At 39.4% G+C, this 21,773-nt stretch overlaps 1 protein-coding gene across 1 annotated transcript; it reads left to right on the top strand.

The window, feature by feature from the left end:
• The first annotated feature begins 1,848 nt into the window (after positions 1–1,848).
• On the top strand, positions 1,849–21,519 carry SNX16 (sorting nexin 16). Its single transcript, XM_080929530.1, has 8 exons — positions 1,849–1,944; positions 3,519–3,992; positions 6,095–6,181; positions 7,104–7,252; positions 13,524–13,593; positions 19,044–19,180; positions 19,455–19,574; positions 20,501–21,519. Exons 2-8 carry the CDS (start codon positions 3,618–3,620, stop codon positions 20,595–20,597), a joined length of 1,035 nt encoding a protein of 344 aa, XP_080785656.1. The 5' UTR covers positions 1,849–1,944; positions 3,519–3,617; the 3' UTR covers positions 20,598–21,519.
• The last annotated feature ends 254 nt before the right edge of the window (positions 21,520–21,773 follow it).

Here is a 21,773-nt window from a genome sequence, read left to right as displayed (position 1 = left end):
TATTTCAGAGTCCAAGGGAAGTCAAGAATCGAGAAAGAACTCATCAGTCTTAGAGAAATCAGCAGTGGGGCTTTCAGGGACTTCTCACCACAGATACTCCTGTGACATTAGTTTCTGTGACATCAGTCCTGTGCCTCTGCTCAGCTCCACTGCCACTTTAATTCTTTGAGAAGAGCTCCTGTTGAACAGAAGTTGGATCGAATATGCCACTTGGAAAAAAAAAAAAACTCCAGTTTAATGAAAATGTGTATAAAGAATGAATATAAGCCTGGCGACTAGAGAAGCCAAATGTACAGAAGATGGCACAGTTCCTTAGGAGAGGGAAATACACCTTCCCATTCTCAATACCTCTTCTCCTGTAGTTGTTACATGGTCTTCTCTCACTCCACTAGCACCTCAGACTGATAATAGCTAAACATCTTATTTAATGATACCCTGGGTGAGCTCAATGCCCTTCTATTGTTAATACATAAACACACATTAGATAGATGATAGATAGATAGATAGATAGATAGATAGGTAGGTAGATAGTCTGAAAATAATCTTATTCTGTAAATTGTACAAACAATTCAGTTCGATTGTGAACCACTGTGTAGAGTGTAAATTAAATGTTCTGTAAGTAGGAATTGGCCAGGATATATAGACTATGATAATGTAGTAGCTTTTATCTGACAACACACAGAATGTTCTTCCTTTGTAACTATTTCCTGAAACTCGAATCTAGTCATTTATCAATGTCAGAAAATATATGTATATGTGTGTATATATGCATGTCCTGTTATGCTCCATTCAATAATTTGCAAAAAAAAATTACTCTTGAGCAATTCCAACAATCTTTACAAGATCTTCATCTTTCATCAAATTATGGTCCCTGTACACTCTTACTTTCTTTCCATGCTCCTATCCATACGAAGAAAAATATTCCAAGGTCACTTTTTTCTTCCCTTTATTCAATGATAGATATTACTCAAGGACAAAATTGCCAATTTCATCCTGAAAACTACCTTTCTGTTTTCCAAGAATTCAGTTTCATTCATACTTGTTTCTCCAATAAGAGCTGCACCCTGTCAGAAGTCACTTAATCACTGTGGAATCGCCGCTCTCGATTTTCCTCTTCTTGGTATCGCCCCAAATCCCTAGAAATCATGGGATGGTGTTTATATCAGACTGCCCAATTGTACTGATAAATGGTTCTGTAAACCTTGATATATAACCGTTAAATGATAGTGTTGCTAAAACATTATAGGTTTTCAAATGAGCAAATCTAAGCAGCCTAATACTGTTTTCACTTGGGAAAAATTACTAAGAAAATCAGGAATCTTTACCATAGTCCAAAATTACATGGACAAATATACAATAAACTAGTGTTTTATCTGTCTGATCTTCAAATTAGTTTTCAATCCATCAAAGAGATGCTAATTATGGGAAATGACTAACCTTCTAGAGCCCCAAACCAGTGATAACTACAAGTCCCATGATGCAAAGCTCGAACCTGAGCCTATGTTACACAAGGTGCCTCCTGGGAATTGAAGTCTTCTCGTCACCCACTTGGCAAACTAGATATTGTAGCGCCATTTCTCAGAAACTCACTTTTAGTAATAAAATCTGTGGGAAAAAAACTGTGTATTCACTGTGACGGAATTAGGTTTGTTCGGGCCGCTGCAGAGACAGGGACCAACAATTCCAGCGTGAGCCTCTGGGGGCGGCGCCGTGGTGTGACGTCACTTCCTGGAGCGGCATAGATTCCCCCTCCCACATCAGGCCGTCCCTTCCCTCCGGTTCGCGGGAACCTGCCTGGGTGGCTGTGCCAGGGCTCCGAGCGGCTGCCCTCGGGCTGAGGGTCACGTGGGGAGACCGAGTGCCCGGGGCAGGACGCGACCAGCTGCAGTCGAAGAGGAGCCGCCTTCCTTCACCTGACGGCGCGTGGTCGCGGAGTGCGCCAAGGTAGGGCGCGGGGGTACCTGCCGCCTGGACGGAGGGCGCGCGGGAGGCTGCGGGGACGCGGAGGGAGCCGTGGCCGCGCCTGACCTGCGCTCGCCCGGGAGGACTGGCGGCTCCGGAGCCCGGCCTGAGGGGTCGCGGCCCGCGCCGACCACCTCGCCCCGTCTGGTCCCCCGGGCCTGCGTCCCGCCACCGTGCTGTCACCCATGTCACAGGTAGCGCGGAAGCATCCTCCTGGGGGACGGACGTCAAGCGCCCCCGGAGAACGCGACACGCCCTCCGCAGGCTCGGCAGCTCCCGCGGGTGGGAATCCCCGGGGCGCACACTTAGGCCGCCCTTGGCAGCCCAGAGCCTCGGGTGGCAGATGTCGGAGTCCTGCTCAGTTATTCTTTTTTGGGGGGTTGGGGGGAGGGGGTCAGGACGAACCCAGGGGGTGAATCTGCAGCTCAGGTTTCTGGAATGTTCAACAAAAAGGAAGGTTACTCTGGCCGCGCGAGGTTGAACACCCTGTCTCAGCGTCTTCCCACGTCCAGAGGCTTGCAAAGAGCAGAGTAAATAAAGTTGGGTTGGTAGATCCCCTGTTGCTGTGAATAAATACACCTGTCATTTCTCCTGGTCGGTTTCGAAAAATTCAGAGTTTATTACTTAATGACGTAATGGTAAATCATTACTTCTTTATTCTACAAAATTATTGTGACGTAAAATACAACCACCTTTTGGACCTTGGGTTATTGAAAATTAATAGTCTAGAAGCTAAAGCAAAAATTTTAGTCATTTAATATCGTTGACTGTAAACCTGATCCCCTCTCCCCCTTTTTTTCATTAACTTGATCAAGTTTACTTTTGAAATATATTTGATTCTAAGTTTTTAAATAATGTTACTTTCAAAACAGTTGTTTGGTAGTGCAGGTGTGTTTCCCAGCATCTCTGGAGGCTGCAGCAATATCAAAAGTTCAAGCCTTCCTGGGCTACTTAGCAAGTTCACAGGTAGCAACTAGGTAAGGTAGTAAGGCTTTGTCTAAAATTAACATTTTTTAAGAAAAGGTTTGGAATAAGTGCATAGCATTTGCAAGTCTCAATCAAAATAAAAGAGCATTCCTTAATAATAATCTAAACTTCTGACTGACTGTGCTTAGCTGTGTAAATCCTTGGGAGTTTCAGTTATTGTATAAAAAGGTAAAATGAATGACTTTTTCCTTCTTCTGTTCCTTAGTTGTGTATAGTACTACCAGGATGACAAAACTTCTCTTTTTTTTTGGGGGGGGGGGGGTTTGGGAGAGGGGACAAGGAATGTGTTTGTATGCTGGGATTAAGTCCATTTAAAATGAATATTGCAAAAAATAAAGGAAAGTAGACAGGAAAAAAAGGATAAGGTTTATCTTGAGGGTCGGAAAAATGTTTGTTCTCCTCACCATGTACACAAGAGTCCACAGAGATACATCAGATTAAAGGATGGTGTTAGTCACGTGTCTTCAGAAAGAAACTGAGTGTCACAAATTAAGAGAAGCGCCTTGTTTTCTTTTGGACCGAGTTCCAGGTTTAAGACTAATCCTTAAGTGTGTCCTTCTCATTTTTAGGTAGTGAGTTCCTAGAAAGAAAACAATGAACTGTGTATCGGTTGTTCTTTAAGTGATTGGAGACGAAGGTATACGAGTCTGTTGCCAAGGCCAAAGAAGATGGCAACCCCTTATGTCCCAGTTCCCATGCCAATAGGAAACTCTGCTTCCAGCTTTGCAAGCAACAGGAATCAAAGGAGTTCTTCTTTCGGCAGTGTGTCGACAAGCTCAAACTCTTCCAAAGGCCAGTTAGAAGACTCGGCTGTGGGCAGTTTTAAGCAGACGAATGTCCAGGATCACATGGACAGCACTTCATCAGTCTGTGGCAGTCCTCTCATTAGGACTAAGTTCACAGGGACAGACTCATCCATTGAATATTCTACTAGACCAAGAGACACGGAAGAGCAGCATCCTGACGCAGTGAATTGGGAAGACAGACCTTCAACACCTACAATTCTAGGTTATGAGGTCATGGAAGAACGGGCCAAATTTACCGTAAGTATTGGCTTCTGCTGCACACCAGTAACAAGAGAAAGATTGTTTACTGGTGTGCTTGTGTGCGGTGATTAGAGCAAGCCTGTGCTTCAGATTCTTGACCGTACAGTCCTTGGGATCCAGTTCTGTTTTGGGAGTCACCCTTAATCTTGCACAAATTTAGGTACCTCATTTTTATTTCAGGCAATACTTGTTTTTTGAAGTTTTTTTGACACCACTACTGTGATCACTTAGTACTGATCACTTGGGGAGTACATGTACACATTTCTATTTACAGCCTACTTAGTAGTAAAGATGTTAGTTTCGTAGCCCTGCCTTGGAAAGTACTGGTGAGCCATGCTCTCTGGAGAATTACCATTGCAGTGTGGGATTTCTGCTCATTCCACACCTCCTTTTTCCTTCCTTCTTTAAGTTTTCTAGTTTATTTAAAATGTGAGTTTTCTTAATGACTAGTTACGTAAGCACTGAAACCTTTTTGACTATTTGAAAATTCTCTTGCACGTTCTCCTGAACATCTCCATTTGCAGTTTTCTGTCTTCTAGAAAGCACTTCTGGCTAGCACTTCTCTACAATCTGTGCCTCCTATAATGCTTTAAAGATGTTGCCCATGTTTCTGTCTAACAGCTTTTTGTTATAAACTCTAACATATCTGCAGACCATCCAGATGTGGTTCTTAAGTCCACGTTGTAAAGAAAGGCCCAGCCATTTATGTTTTTCTGTGAGATCACTTAATCAGGCACTTAAATAACTAAAGGCCTTCATTTCCAGTGTGTCCTATTACATATCATAAGTGCATCTCCTGTGCCCCATGTTCTGCCAGTTCCACAATCAGGAAACCAGTTCCACAATCAGGAAAGCAGTTAGTAGATGCTGGTACCCAGTACTTTCAGCACACTGCTGTTACTCAGGATAGCCTGTGCTGTTCTCTCCCTGTGCACTGAGATTTGTTCCGTCTGTAGGCCATCTGGAGAGAACATGGTCTTAACAGTACTATCCTCAGATAACTGATAAACCCATTGATACTTCTCTTGGATTTCTCCTAATAACATTTAGTATTGTCCACGCAGAGGCCTTGTGCTCAGATTTCTGTCTGGTAGAGCCATTTGATATTCATGGAAGAAATCTACATTTACTTATTTTCCTTTTTTTTTTAAGCTAATTTTTAAAAAATCTATCTCGCTTTAATATTTTTGGGTTTGGGTTTATATTGTTTCTTTTTTGGTATTTCGTGACAGGATTTCTCAGTGTAGTCTGCTTATGGAACTCACTGTGTCAACCAGGCTAGCTTTGAACTCACACAGATGTGCCTGCATCTGCCTCCTAAGTGTTGGGCTTAGGCACGGGCCGCCATTCCCAGCTTGGTTAAAATACTTTAATACTGTGTGCTGATGCACATTGGTCAGTATGTGTTTATCATTAACCTTGCTGAAGTCCCATTAAGTCCAAGAGTTTGATTTTGGATTTTCTTGAGCTGAAGTTTTTGTGTTTGTTCTGCCGCTTCACGCTGTTAACAGATGCTGGGAGCAGAGGCTCTCCATGGAGAAGGGTTGGCATGATGTTTGAAAACACAGTCTAGCATATAGGACGCAGTTATACTGCTGGGATAGGAAGAAGCATTTTACCAGTTACAACTTGGTAGCTATTTCTTTACACCTGCCTACCCATCGAATGAAGAAAGCGTACTCATTAACAGTGTGCTACAGTATGAATGCTTGTGTCTGCCTACATTCATACGTTGAAGCTTAACCCCCAAGTTGGTGCTGCTACGAGGTGGATCCTAGCTGGTGACTTGGCTCAGTGAGTAAAAGTGCTTGCTGCCAAGCCCCGTGACTTCAGTTCATTCCCAGGACCCACGTGGTGGAACCAGAGAACAGTTCCCAAATGTTGCTCTCTGACCTCCTCCACACATGTGCTGTGGCATTTTGTCTTGGTCATACTTTAAAATTTTATTTTTATTTATTGCATAAAGATTGCTTGATATATCAAGTAAAGTTTTCTGCAAATGTTTGATTCTTCCTTTCTCCCTCTGCCCCATTCGCCCCTTCTCCCTCTTCCCTCTCTTAATCTCCTTTGCCTGTCTCTCTCTCTTTCTCTCTTTCTAGGTATATAAAATCCTAGTAAAGAAAAGCCCAGAAGAAAGCTGGGTAGTTTTCAGAAGATACACTGACTTCTCCAGGCTTAATGACAAAGTAAGTAGTCAGACCGAGCTACCTTCAGTTGTCAGTTACGTGTCTGTTCCCTGCACCTTCACTGCACAGGAAAATGTAGTTCATCTTACTGTAGTAATCATCAGTGTCATCATCTGCACAGTTAGCTGCATATTTATGAAAAATCGTTCTGATCTATTTCATACATGATTATATAACCTCAAATGTTTGAGGAAATCTACATGGAGTCACTTACAATAAATAAAAGGAGAGAGAACAGAAGTCTGTAGTGTTAATATTAGTCCTATTGCTGCCGACACTGTTAAAACTCTCATTAATAGTGGTTGGGATGGGGAGCGGTGCTCTTCAGGACCAGACAAGTTCACAGTCAAGCTTCTGGCCAGGCAGGACTCTTATCTGGTGTCTCTGGGGAAGAATTAACTTCCAAGCTCATTCAGGTTTTGGACAGAGTTTGGTTTCTGAATGTTGTAGGGCAAAGCACTTGTTTGATTGATGTTTGTTACCCAGAGATTGTTCTTAAAGCATGGCTCGTTCTTGTATGTAGTTGCTGCCTTTAAAGTTGCAGCCTAGCTTTTTAAATGGTCTAGTCAAAAGTTGAAATCATAATGCACCAGAGAAGATACAAAAAGCCAGTTAGGCAGTATTTGTCAGTGTTTATGAAATCAGAAGAAGGAACTACAGTTGCAGTGATTCCGACTCGTTATCCACAGGATGTCTGACATGAGAAGGTGAGAAAGACCACGTGCAGGCACTGTATGGGGCACCTGGAGTGCCTGCTTACACAGGTACCAAGGGCAACAGAAAACGGCTTAGCTGGTTTAATTATCATAGAGTTGTTTGGTGAATAATTGCTAATAGTCCATGGTATAGAGCAGTGTTCTGTTCATGTAATTGAGTTAAACATTGTCTCTCCTTCCTTCTCGATCTCTCTCTCTTCCTCTAGTTAAAAGAGATGTTTCCAGGCTTTCGATTAGCACTTCCTCCAAAACGCTGGTTTAAAGATAACTATAATGTGGACTTTCTAGAAGACAGACAATTAGGATTACAGGCATTTCTTCAAAACTTGGTGGCTCACAAGGACATCGCTAACTGGTATGTAACAAACTGAAATAAGAAATTATAAAATCATTTCTAAAACAAGTTTCAACTGAAGGATAAATTTAGGACCAACTTCATATCAGCATATATTGGAGGGTGGGGATGTAATTACTTCTCTCAAATACATGAAATTTTTTTGCCTTTTTTCAGTTGAGAATTGTATATCACTTTTAATAAAACTTTAAATGTGAAAAGAAAAATATCAGTAATTATTTAGACAAAATGGCTCACATAATAGTCAATTTTTGATTAATGTAAAAATTTTGTGGCTAATTTTTATATCTTTTCTAAGTAATATAAAAATTAGAAATTTAGATGAATTCATATAGTAAAATAAAATTTCTGGAAACATTGAATAGTATGAAAAGGATCAAAGATTTTACATTTTGACTTCTGAATATAAGAAAATCTCTTAAAGAAATATATTGCTTGAAGGATTTGTGTTATTAGAAAAATTAGAACTGTTTTGAAAAACTACAGAGAGCATTTATAGTGAGCAGGAATATATAGTGTGTGTCTGCAGTTATGGTGCAGTAGTTGAATAATCCACTCTAATCCCCCAGCCACAGCAGTGAGGTCTTTGCTACCTGCGCCAATGTTCTAGGTTCTTACATGAAACACACACTCTCTCTCTCTCTCTCTCTCACACACACACACACACACACACACACACACACACACACACACAGAGAGAGAGAGAGAGAGAGAGAGAGAGAGAGAGAGAGAGAGAGAGAGAAAGAGAGAGAGAGAGAGCCTTATATTTAATAAAATGCTGAAGAATAGGCTTCAGGCATTTGTCCCCCTTTCCAGCATCATTGTCTATGCAGCCCACCAAGTCATCTTCCCACATCCTTCAGTCTCTTCCCTTAGGACCTGTCCAGACTTGTCTGCTTTTCCTGTCTCACTGCCATCTTCATCCTAGTGCAAGCAGGTCTTACTGCTCAGTGTCTCTTGACTGGATGGATGGATGGATGGATGGATGGATGGATGGATGGATGGATGGCAGGACTGTTGGCATCCTATTAGAAAAGATGAATTTGTGCAAATGAGACTGTAAAGAGATATATTTTTTGAGAAATAGAAATAAATTTACATTTCATGAAAACCACTAACAAAAATTAGTGTACATAAATCATAAAAGACCTTTGAAGTTTATATCATTAAAAAAACTATAAGAAATCCATAGATGCTCTCTTTGCTCTCTTGCCCCATATTCAGTAAGTCTTGATACTGAAAATGTGCTAAATTAAACACCTGGGGCCAGTTTAATAACTTTAACTAGCAAAATGTAACTCTTTTTAAAATTACCATAACTGATTTAAGCCATTGAACGTTAGGAATGGCAGCCATGTGTGTCATACAGTACAGGAGCCTGGAATGCCAGCACGTGGAAAGTAAAGGCTGGAGAGTTTGGATGTTTGAGTTAGCCTGGGCTATCTACAAAGGTCATGTCAAAAAGTAAAATAGATGGAATTAAATCAATCAAATCTACTTAGCAAGAAAAGGGGGAAAGGTGAGTAGAGGACATGCATCTTACATGCACAGGGCTGTGGCTTTGAACCCAGAACTGCAAGTGAGAAGAGTTGGCGTAGACCAGGCACAGTGGAGCATGTCTTCAGACCAGGCCGTAAGGTCAGGCAAGTCATCTCTGTGAGTGCCAGGCCAGGCTGCTCCACATAGTGAGTTCCGGGGCAGCCAGGCCATGGAGAGAGCCTGTCTCAAAAACAAAACAAGTAAGTAAGAAAGGTAGCACAGAAGTTTACTTTGCTACAGACATTCAGACCGGAGAGTTGGCTCCGTGGTTAAGAGCACTTGTTCCTCATGCAGAGGACCTGGGTTCAGATCCTCTGGTGGATTTTATGAATATGTTACATAAGACCTGACCTCCCTACGCTGGTGGCGTGTACGTAGTATACGTACACACATGCAGACAGGCCACTTATACACACAAAATAAATGTAAAATCATTTTTAAAGATTCCTGAAACAGCATACTGAGCTTTCCTCAGTTCATACATGTTCATTTCAGGAAAGTGAAAGTTGGTGAGAGTTTTCACTTTCTTACATGCTAGAGTATTAAATCTTAGAAAGTATTTAGTTCACCCCACATTTATTGACCTAGTTCTATTACTGCTTTTGTCTTACATCATCAGACATCTAGGAAATCCATTTAAGAGCTTGTATTACCCTGAAAATAGAGTACTTTGCAATAAAGTATACATTATTTTAACTTTGTTTAAAATAAGGTGTTTAACGTTGACCTTAGTGAAAGAGGTTCCTTAAATAGTTAGGATGAGAAGGTGACAAGAAGGACTATTCATCTGTCACAACTGTTAGGCCTGTAACTGCTTGATCACATGTCATGTAGAGAAGTTGGGCAACTGTTTGAAGGAAAAAAGGAAGTTTGTCAATTGCTGCTCTGTGTGATGTAGATTATTAAAGTAGAGATACTAGGCGGGAGGAGCAGTACCGGAATTCGTGTCTGTAGGAATCGTAGGAGTTCTATGGCTGGAAAGTAAGGTTGAGACTGGGAGCAGGAAAATGTATGATCAGAAAGGAGGAATTAGAACATGGGTTGTAAGTCTGAGGCTGCCGAAGAGCTGTGTGCCCTGCTTTGTTTCTCCATTGTCTCTCCACCTTTCATGACTTTCTTCTGTAAACATAATGCCTACTCTTCATCCTGTCAGAGGCTGAGTGACTCGCCACACAGGTCTGCTCTCACTGTTCTGGTGCACTCTGAACAGGATGTCCTTGGCCACCTCCCTCTTATCACACAGTAGAGAGAAAAAGAAAATTCTCTCTTCAAGGGCTTTATTGTATTTAAAAATATAGGAGAGGAGAGTCTTTTCATTTCCTTATGCTGAGAAGGGAACAGAATTGATTTCCCACAAGGGAGAAGAGAAGAGACCAAATTTCTACACTTTATTAAATGTCATTTATAGATTACCACAGAGAAACATAGAGTGTGTGCTATACACTCCCAGCACTCAGGAAGTGAGGCAGGAGGACTTCAATTTCCAGACTAACCTAGCCTGTAGATGAGACTGTGTGTGTGTTTGTGTGTGTGTGTGTGCGAGCATGTGTTTGGGCTGGAGGGTTGGCTCTGGTTAACAGCACTGACTGCTCTTCCAAGGGACCAAATTCCAGCACCCATATGGTAGCTGACAACTATGTGTAACTCTAGTTCCAGGGCATCTGACACCCTCTTCTCTGCATGTGTAGTGCAGACATACACACAGAAAAAGCACCCAGACACATCAATTCAATTGGAGATAAACTTAGTGTATCTTTGCATATCCAGATGATTGTGCATGCATTAAGCTACTCTAACTTTTCTCTCTGATAAATGTGCACACTTAACGTTCTGATAGCCTGTGTGCCCTACACACAGCTGTTGTCATTCGATAGCTCTTAGTACTGTTAGAATTGCTCCAACTGTGACAGGCCAAAATGGAGAAAAGATGAAAGGACATTTAAAATTGCTAGTTTAAAACTATTGAGAGTATTGTGTTCAGGTCTATTTATAAAACACAAAGCAAAAGCAAACGGACTATTTTCATGATAACAGAGTTTATTAGACACTTTACCTGTTTAACAATATTTACATAGAGCTTACTGTGTGGAAGTGTGGCTACACAAAGATGAGTTAGGTGCCAGCCCTGTATTGTATCTAAGTGAGAAGATGTGCCCCCAAAAGTGATAATGGAAAGACATACATCTGTTGGTGAAAGAAATGTCAACTTAACGCAGGATGACATTTGAGCTCTAAAGAAATAATATTTGGCCCATCTTTAAGACAGTTAAGAAGGATTTGTCAGATGAAAGAGAATTTTCTAGTCAGACTACAGAAGTGAGGCCTACAGGTCATATGCTGGGGACAGAAGTGCAGTTGAGTCATTTGCCTGGTTAAAGCACCGCTGTCTAATGCGCTCTCCTACACTGACGTCTTTCCATCCTTATGTGCCGTCTCAGTACTTACACTTACTGTTCCAAGTGTTCACAGTTACTTCACATCCTATTTCCAATGTTCTTCTCCTTTTAAACTCTTTAATCTACCAGTTAAACCTGTGGGAAAAAAGCTCTCAGACATTACACAGAGTAGCAGGGGCAGAGTGGGAGGCTGGGAGAGCTAATGAGAAGCATTTGTAGGTTGAGGTGGGAAGGCTGATCCAGGGTACCAGTCGGCATGACTAGGGCTGGACAGCATGAGACACAGCTCTAAACACAAGGAGAGAGGTTGCTGGAGTGTCATAAAGAAAGTTAGCACTCTTGTAGGTAATGGCTTTATGCCAGCTCTGAGACCTTAGCTCTGCTCCCTCTTGTTAGAGGAGCTATAGATGGAATTATGAGCCATGGGTCACAAAGGACCAAACTGATTGGTTCAGGTGCTGGTGAGCTAATGGCATCCAGGTGATCAGAATCTACCTCAGCTCCCTGTACCACACTTCCCACTACCTCAGAAGCCTCACTTCACTTTTATCTAACTGTGGGCGCTTCATTGGTAGGTGGGTCATAACTTTACATCACCGGTAATCCTGGTCTCCTTTGTGCTGTTAACGGTTTGCAGTATTCTCAATGCCAGAACTTGAGAGTGGTAGTGCAATTGAATGTGTTCAGAGAGGTGTGGCCTACAAGGAAGTATTTATCTTAACCAATACCTAAGACGGAGGCATTTTCAGATAACAAGGGGCACAGATTTATTCTCAAAAGACAGATTTGGGGTCTCTTTACCACTTGCATATATGACTGAAAAGGTCATTTTTCTTTCTAGATTTTGATATCATTTCTGAGGTAGAAAAGTACCTTGCCTTTTTTTTTAAGACTTATTTATTTATTTTATGTATATGAGTGCACTACAGCTGTCTTCAGACACACCAGAAGAGGGTATCGAATCCCATTACAGATGGCTGTGAGCCACCATGTGGTTTCAGGGAATTGAACTCAGGACCTCTGGAAGAAGTCATTGCTTTTAACAACCAAGCCATCTCTCCAGCCCCCAGTGCCCTTCAGAGCAGCTCTGTGGGAGAGCAGTGTGACAGTGTGCAAGCGTTACTGCATTGGTGATGCTTCTAGAAAATGAAGCACTGGGGGAAGTGAGGACCGTCCTCAATGTTTGATGGTGTCATGTAAAAGATGTGGGGTTACCCTGATTGGCTCAATCATTAGTAGAAGTTTTAGGGAGACAAATTACCACTTAGTAAAAGAAATAACTTATTCACTCACAGGGTGTTTTTTGCTCAAAACAGAAACAGCATCACCTGTTGTTGTCTGAAGATTGAAAGGGACAAGAAGTGTAGTGGGCAATTGATTCATCCTCCACGTGTCCTTTCCCTAGACTGTAAACATTTGACAGTCTAACGTGTACTTACCATCAGCTTCTCTGTGCTGGCTTTGGACTTTTATTTCTTTAATACTACTTTTTATATTCCTATTTTTCTTTGAAAGAGATCTCACTGAATATCCAACTTACCTCTTCATGATTACACAGCATTGTCATTATAAACCTCCCTGGCCCAATATGACCCTAAAACCTATTCTCTTTTCAACACAGTGTGGCATGTCCTTTATGCAGTGTGTCAGTTAATCATATTCTTGCCTTTTACAAATAAGAAATTGCACATGTCAAGTTCTCTCTCAGGCCGAAATTGCTGTTTGGAAGGGGAGAGTGTGTTTATTGTGAGGAGTTTGATGGTCCACTGTCTTAACCCACAACAAAAGTATATCCATGGAAATATTTCATTATTTAAAACATTTGCTAATTGAGAGATGGTCAGAAGTTTCCTCTTAATATCTGAGGGACTGTGTATATGAAGTAATAAACAGAGAAGGGCAGTCTTTAGGTTTTTCAGAGTACAAGCTTCTTGGACTTGAAGGAGAATATAAACTAAGAATTGCTTTCCTTCCTAGCAAGGGGACCCCATGCAGCTGTCGGTACTCTTGCTCTGTGAAAGTCAAGGGGGAGGTTTGCTACCCGGGCTGCTGTCCTCTATCATTGTTCTGAATTGTGTTGATTGTCATATGGTCTGCATGTAACAGGAACCTTGGGGTTTTCACTCACGTTTGTGAGCTTCAATAACTTGAGTAAAACCTTTGTAGCTTTTATAGTGTGGTATATTTGCATGTGGCTACTTATGTAGAGACACAAATTGTTCATTTTTATATTATCTACAAAATCATTTGCCTCACACTCTTCAATGTGTCTTTTGTGTTCTGCTGTCTTTTGTAAATTTATTTGTATGCCAGCTAATTTTTTTGCCTTTGAAAAGCCTTGCAGTGAGAGAATTTCTTTGTCTGGATGATCCACCAGGTCCATTTGATAGCCTAGAAGAAAGCAGGGTAAGTGCTGTATTATATGTCACATGAAAGAAAGCTAAATACAGTACAGTTACTACACTGTTTCGCAGGTGGATTGGCAAACAGCAAATTATTATCAGTTCAAACTACAGTTATTTTATACAGGCAGCTTTTAATATTTGAATCAAAGGTTTCTTTCATTGAAAAACATGGACCTAGTTTAGTGAACAGATAAAAATTATAGGTAGCATGTAATGAATAAAATCTAAAATTAAATCCTTTATTTTTTACTGCTTCAAAAAATTAATAAAATGCTACAGTTATTTAGATTTACTTCATTTGGCACCATGATTTTATGCTGAGCATTCCTTTTCTAAGATATGTTAGTGAGGAACCTACTGTTACATTCAAATTAAGCTGATCTGTAGAGATAGACAGGATTGACTTGTTAGCAATTCAGCTCATGTTCGATGGTACTCAAATTACAGTAATTGACGCATTAAAGTGGCCCATTTCTTGAAGCAATGGGCTAGATTCACAAGACAGATTTGGTAGTAATAGATTAGCTAGAACTGTATACAAGTTTACCCCCAATGTTCAGTGACAGTTAAATGAAACTGATCTGATGGTTGGTTTGTCCTTTTGTGCAGTTAGTTTAACTGCAGAACTTTGTGCTGAGTAAATGCTTAGCCTTTTTAAAAACAGCTTTATTGAAGTAAAACCTTCAAAAGCTTTATTCATTTATTTTGTTATTTCATTGTAAATATACAGCTTAGTAATTTTTGGTATTTTTACAGCTGTGGTATCATCATAATCTAGTTTTAGAATAGTTAACATTTTCTCAAAGAATTTCCTAAAAACATTTTACAGTCTGCACCCCTAGCCTAAGACAACCCATGATCTGCTTTTCTTCCCTGTAAATTTACATTTTCTGTTTGTTTCGTGTATATATAGGTTTATGCAATAATGCAGGGCATGTTTATATGTATAATTCACATACTACAGTGTGCATAATGTTTTGTATGTGATGTGCATGACCGCTTACATATCTGATCTTTTCTGCTTTCTTTCACCTGGCATGTTATGGTCTATCCCACGGTATCACTTCCCTCACCGCTCCTCAGCCTTCTCTCATTGGTTAGTGCATGACCAATGTGCATCCCCAGCCCCAGCGAGTGACACCTACATTGTTTGCAGTTTTATTCCATCATGAGTCACTATGGACAATTTCCTTTAAACACTGATACATGCATGCTTTCCTTTCTCTTGAGTTATAATTATTTCTGGGAAAAGAATTATTTTCTTGTAATGCATCCTGGTGTTTAACCTTTTAAAAAATTTATAATTTTTTTTAAACTAATGGACTGTTTCTCATGACTGATATTTTAGGGGAGTTTCTGTTTCTCCATGCCCTCAAATTCCCCCCAAATTGTTTTGTCCAACCCCTTGAATGGGTCATTTCTTGCCTTCACTATCAATTAGAGGGAAAGTCAGCCTTTAATTTTATTGTCCTTTCTGTGTATATGGTGGATACCTCTGCTGTGTTTGGAAGATCTCCGTCTTGGACTTTTAATAATCTGGTTGGGATACATCAACATGTGGCCCCTGTGTTCATTACACACATACTTCCTGGGCCTTTGCAGTCCCCTCCTCCCTTCCCCCTGGATCTCCTTGTAATTTTCACTTTGTTGCACAACTCTTAAGTGTTGATTTTTCTCCACTTAGTTTTACTCAGTTATATAATTTCTGTGTTTACAAGATTGAGTTGTTTATAGGTTTGTATTTTGAATTCAGGAGCGCACAGCTCTGTCCTGTCAAGTCTACAGACTGCTGAGTGTCTCTTACTCATTTGTACTGTAGTCCTTGAAGTTTTCAACTCTGGAATTTTCATTTGCTTCTATTTGTCATCCTTTCTCGTTATTCAGGTTGTTGATTTACTGCAAAATAAATATACCTTTAAATTTTTAAATTTTTTTTTAGTTTACCTAATAAGCTAGCTGCTTCAAAAGTCATTATTCTATATATCATTTGAGGTCATTTAGAGATAGTTTCTAATAGCTGTTGTTTTTCAGATATATGAAATATTATATACAGATATACATATATAAATATATACATATATACATCCTTTTGTTTTGTTGAATGTTAAACACTTCAAATGCATTTAGCAACCTTGATCTAGTTTCTGCTCTATAGACTGTTGCTATTGGTCTTCTCACTTAATAACTGTGGGATTTGTTTCTGCAGCATATGTAGTCACTGAGTCTTATCTCATTTGTTACTTTGACCTAGAATGTGTTTTAAAAGTTTTGTTTTATAAATATATATATATTCAACAGTTGGCATTATTACCTTTTCAACTCATAGAGCTCATGATTTCCATTCCTTTCAAATAGAGTATTCTTTCTAACTGAAAAACATTTCTTAAACACTTTACATTTTTCCTTTTACAAAAAAAAAATCTTTTAAATATCTTTAATTCAAAATATATTAATTCAAAATATATACTGGCTAGTTGGGAAAGACTGGGAGTTGGTTTGAGTTAGGATTTCTGAAACTCCACACTATTGCATCAGGGACTGGATAATTCTTTGGCAAGGGGGTGCTAATCAGTTCATTTCCAAATAAATCTAGAATTTTTCTATAAAACAAATGTAGTTTCTTATAACTGTATTTGAAAATTAATATTTATTTAGAAATTCCCCAGTAGCTGTTTTATTTCAAAACAAAAGGTGACTACAGTGGCATGTATATAACACTGGCTTGCAGAGTCTTCTAGCAGCCTTGTATGTAAGAGAATATCTAAAATACAGTTAGCAACATCTTTTCAGTACAAATTGAAATTACTCAAAAGATAAGGGACCTTAATCCAGTAAAACTTGTACCTACTTTTTCAACCTGCATCCTGCTAAAGGGAGACATTTCTACCCCTTCAAGTGCCCGTACCCAGGAGGAAACCACAACTGGGTACATTAACCTGGACTGCCTACTTGGGGAAGTTCAGAGTTATACCTCTGGAAATAAATCAGTGGAAGAAATGAGGTTGGGGTATAGTAGCAATAAATAGATAATGATTGGAAATATGTAGTAAAAGCCAGTGGCATATACCAGTAATCCCAGCACCAGTAGGTGGATCAGTGGTGGGTTTGACTCATGTCAGACCAGTCTCAACAAAGAAATGTATTATGGATTCAAAAATGTTTAAGGAAATGTTTTGACTACAAATAATTAAAACCTAAATCTTCAGACTTTCTCTCACATAAACTCCAACCTTGAGGTATTCTTCAGCTTAGAAACATAATTTTTCTTGTTCTCAAGTTTGAGGAAACCAGAAAGGCAAGTAAAGGATGTCTCTGGGTTATTAGACATTTTCTAGAAGCCACTGCTGATCACAGAAGAAGATTACATACATCACATTCATCACTACTTGACAGAGCCAGTTGTGCAGAGTGATTTTTGGATTGGTTGTTTTCTAAGAATACAAACCATTTTGAGGTCTCAGTGATAGCTAAATCATTCTATAGGCATATTTTTCTAATGATTACTCTAAAAGCCTAGTCCATAGAGTAACAGTTCCTTGTGGAGATGGTTTTAAACCCAAAGATTTATAGAAAGCTTATTTGTACGGTGGAATCGTTTGATTGTTGTATATTTTCCTCTTCAGTTTCAGTGCATTTGGAGAGTTGTTCCCAAAGTTTGCTGTGTCAGTTGACACAGCTTCAGCGATGTGTTTCCCATCGTCACTGCCATTTATAGTACTGCTGTTCTTCTAGGCTAGTTTTACCCCTTGGTTACTAGGTGGATGTTCTGCACCAATAGCTACATAGACCTCTTCTAGAACTGCCCCATTACCATACTTCATCATAGCTTCTGGGATACAATCTTTACATTGTTTTTGGTAGTAGAACTTGCTTTTCGCATCAGTAGATTAATTGACTTGGCTTTTCTCTATATGGGTAACCACTCATGCCAGTAGCACTTGTTAGAGTTCACTTTCCTTCATGAGCTGACATTTACAGTTTCCATGAGTTAACTGTAAGTCATCCGCCTTCCCTGTGTCACCAGTCAGCTCTGTCCCAGTGAGTTTCCCCTCCTGCCAGTTCTGAGCAGTTAAAGTAGCTTTAGAACCTTCAGGGTCGCATTGCAAAGATTCTCTTCCATGTTGGGGTTGGCTTTGGTTTTTGTTTTGTTTTTCAAAATTGGCTATTTATTCTTTCATGAAATTTTTATAATCAGCTTGTGAATACTTTGAAAATCATATTTAGGATTAGTTGAGAATATCTTCAGTAAAGGTTTGATTTCTTTTTTTTCTTATAATCTAAACTTTTACGATTGAGTTGTTAGATTTTGTATATTTGTTTTACATACCTACTGTATCTTTGTAGATCCTTTTGAATTGTATGTATTGCTAATTATAATCTTACAATACTAATAGTTACAGTTTTTCCTCTGTTCCCTAATGTCATGCATGTGTTTTGCTCTACTATTGTGTTTGCCAGTGTTCTTGACAATAAGTTGAAGTTCTTGCTTTGCCCTTCTTCCTCACCTTAAAGAAATTCGGTGTCATGTTACATGTTTTCTGTGAGCTTTTGATAGTTTTGTTAGTGTCTCCTTTTGTGGTTAAGGAACTTATTCCCTATTTTTAGTTTGCTGTGTTGTAGGACATATGTTTCCATGTACTTGATGGTTTTATTTACATAAGTACAAATTATATTCAATAGATTTTTCAAATAATAATTGTTTATTAGAGAAATTTTTATTTTTTTAAAGATTTATTTATTTCATGTGGGTACACTATAGCTGTCTTCAGACATACCATAAGAGGGCATCAGATCTCATTACAGATGGTTATGAGCCACCATGTGGTTGCTGGGATTTGAACTCAGGACCTTTGGAAGAAACAGTCAATGCTCTTAACTGCTGAGCCATCTCTCGAACCCCAAAATTTTCATTTTTAATTGCTGGATTAGGATGATAATAATTTTGGGTCAAATTACCGAATATATTGTTTTTCTTTCTATCTCTAGTGTCAGGATTATTCTAGTTTTCTAAGCTCAGGATAGTTCCTCTTTTTCTGTTCTCCAGAGCTACCTAAACAGTCTTCATAGAATTTAACCCATTAGACTAATTTAACTGGTAATTCCTTTATCAGAGTTTAAATAACCAACTCTACTGTGTTTAATAAATGGTTGTAGTTTATTCAGATTATCTAGTCTTCATTTTCTTAAATGATATTCTCTCAGTTTTTCTGTAATTATATATCCATTATCAGTGTTTCCTACTACAGTTGTTCTCTAGGAAGAGAACTAACAGGTACCCCTGATGCGTGAGAACTGAGTGCAAAATAGTACTAATGTAAGCAGATGAGTGTGAAGAACAGACTGTCTGGACTTTACACATACAACTTTGATATCTGTGTGCTGACTCTTCAGTGATGATTTTGAGAGAGGTACTGCTTCAGAACATAATTCGCCTTTCTGTTCTTTGTAAAGGCTTTCTGTGAGACTTTAGAAGAGACTAACTACCATTTACAGAGAGAACTGCTTGAGAAGCAGAAAGAGGTAGAATCCCTGAAGAAACTGCTTGGGGAAAAACAACTTCACATAGATGCATTAGAGACCAGAATCAGGTGAGTCCTGACACTGTATCTGCAATCTGGCTAGTCTGACTCCAGTTCAGTGCCTTTTACATTTTAATGTGACTTAGGAAGTTTCTAATTTGAAAGTCCTGGGCTCTTGGCCCACTTCTTTATAAACTAATTGAATGTAGGAACCTAAACATTTAAGGATGAGAAACCTCAGGAAAATAAACCTCTAGCTGATTAAGATGCTGTGTTTTCATGACAGTGAAGGCACACCATTCTTGTTCAGAAGAAATAACTTTCTGTTGTAACATACCTTCAGAACATTGTCCTTAGAACCTGGAGCGTCACTGTGTGTGTCAAGAGCGGAAGGTGGACAGATCCTAAGGGTGGAGTCCTCTGTACTTCAAGTCAATCGGAATGTCTTGGATGAAGAATCTAGGTATATAATTGTCTTAGAGCAACTTGGGGAGGAAAGGGTTTATTTGGCTTAAATATTCATTTTTGAAGGGAGTTGTCCAGACAGGAATTCAAACAAGCAAGAGCCTAGAGGCAGAAGCTGATGCAGGGGCCATGGAGAGTTACAGCTTACAGGCTTAATTCCTCTGGCTTGCTCAGCCTCCTGTTTTATAGAACTCAGGACCACCAGCCCATGGATGGCATCACCCATAATGGACTAGACACTTCCCTGTGGTCACCAATTAAGAAAATGCCTTATAGGCTTGCCTCCAGCTTAATCTTAGAAGCACATTCCCAATGGAGGTTCTTTCCTCTCTGATGACTAGTTTGTGTTCAGTACAGCACAGTGTTTAGCTTACTAAAGCCTGATCATTTAAACCCTAAGAGAACTGTTTAGGGACTTCGTGTTGCTATATCGTGAATCTACTCTCATAAAGAAACAAAGACAAATTAAAGTTTACTAGTTTGTCCCTAAGAAAAGACTTTACTGACCAGCCAACCTTGCCCCATTGGCAAACTCCGGGCCAGTAAGAGACTTTGTTTTCAAAAAGTAGGAGAAGGCCAGTGATAGTTCACTGAGAACTGTGTTTGCCTGCTGGATGACAGCTGACATCCAGTTCCTTGGTCCCCCTCAGCAGAAGGAGAGAAATAACTCCCTTAAGTCATGCACACACACAATCTAAATAGATGAATGGAACGTGGATAGCATCTCAGGAATGGCACCTAAAGTTGACATCTGATCACCACAAGTATGCACATACGTGTACATTCACACAAAAGCACACAAAGAATTTCTGGTTGAATTTGTCACTATACTGTGTCATATGTATTAAGTAGCCTTTCTGTGAGAAGACACAATGAAGTGAGATGTGTCTGCCCCTTCACTAGCACACTCCTCTTCCCCTACAGAGCTGATCATAAGCCACACTTCAACTCTAGAGAAGCCGGAAGTGCGATAGCTGACGTAGAAGTCGCACAGTTGGCATATAGTGCTGAAGATGACTAACACACTGGTGACTGCTCCCTCCGTCGTTTCAGCAGACTCAGCAGAGTGGCCAGTGCTACCTTAAGAGACTAAAACAGAAGAGAACAAGAATGCACGTGTATAAAGTTTACATAAAGTTTTTTTTAAGTTATTGGAATAGGAACTATATTCACTGCTGCTTTCAATGTCTTTTATCCAGCATTGTATTTACTACACTGAAAAAAAGCAGAATTGTCATGAGGGCCCATGTTCTTAAACACTTTACATAAGTTATTACAGTGTCCTGCCTGTATATTGCTCCAGACTACTGTGACTGTGTATGTGTGTGTGCTTGCTGGTCTTGAATCACCACTTATATAGGTGAAGATTAATTGCATGTTAGAATCTGGGTAATGTTTCTATCTCAGACATGATAAAGGTTTAAATCAGTGAACACCACAGGAAAGATAAATAAGAATCCAGTTTGAAATGTTAATATGTCTATAATCTCTAGATAAAAATTGCTTATTTGAAATGTTAATACTATTTAAAAGAAAATGATTTTCTAGAACCAAAGATAATATGTTATGAAGAGTTATAATTAGATAGGCAAAGCGATAAAATAGCCTTGACTCAAATGATGATTAATTAATGTCAAGATACTTACTGTAAGTGTCTCAGGTCATTAATATATTACACTTGGATATTTTCTGCATAATCTTCAACTCAATTTTCTACCCATAAATTCACTGGGGTTTGCCTCATTCAGAACACTACCTCCTTTTGCTAATCAAGGCATATTCTTTTCAAAATATACTACAGATTTGAGGCAAGTGAGTTATAGAAAAAGGAAAAAAAAAGACATACATACTACAAAGTTCCCAAGTATCTTGACTCCTGGTGGTTCCATATGTATTTCTATGTATGTGAAGATATTATGCTGTACTATGGCTGATTTGTTTATATGTACTTAGCCAACTGATGCACTTTATGATAATTAAACTCATTTGTGCCAAGTTCAGTTGAGTGAGTTTCTTTAGTAAGTAGAGTTAGCTGAAAGAATGGTGTAAAGCCTTTACTGTTAATAAGTCTACCAGGGTATGTGAGCCAACCTTGTGAAGCATTTGTCTTATTGCAGCCCTGTTACAACTGTGAAATGTCTCATCTTGATCCTGTCAACTTGTATGGCTGTTTGCATATTAGTCTTAGTGTGCGTTG

This window comes from Micromys minutus (assembly GCF_963924665.1).
Source record: "Micromys minutus genome assembly, chromosome: 15".
Classification (NCBI taxonomy): Eukaryota; Metazoa; Chordata; class Mammalia; order Rodentia; family Muridae; genus Micromys; species Micromys minutus.
Note: the sequence above shows the minus strand (reverse complement) of the source record. Positions and strands in the feature narration are given on the sequence as shown.

Excerpts from the sequence above, each read along its gene's own strand:
- SNX16 (XM_080929530.1), top strand. The coding sequence starts at position 3,618 with ATGGCAACCCCTTATGTCCCAGTTCCCATGCCAATAGGAAACTCTGCT. Across the intron at positions 3,993-6,094 it reads AAGAACGGGCCAAATTTACC|GTATATAAAATCCTAGTAAA; the intron begins GTAAGTATTGGC and ends CTCTCTTTCTAG. Across the intron at positions 7,253-13,523 it reads CACAAGGACATCGCTAACTG|CCTTGCAGTGAGAGAATTTC; the intron begins GTATGTAACAAA and ends GCCTTTGAAAAG.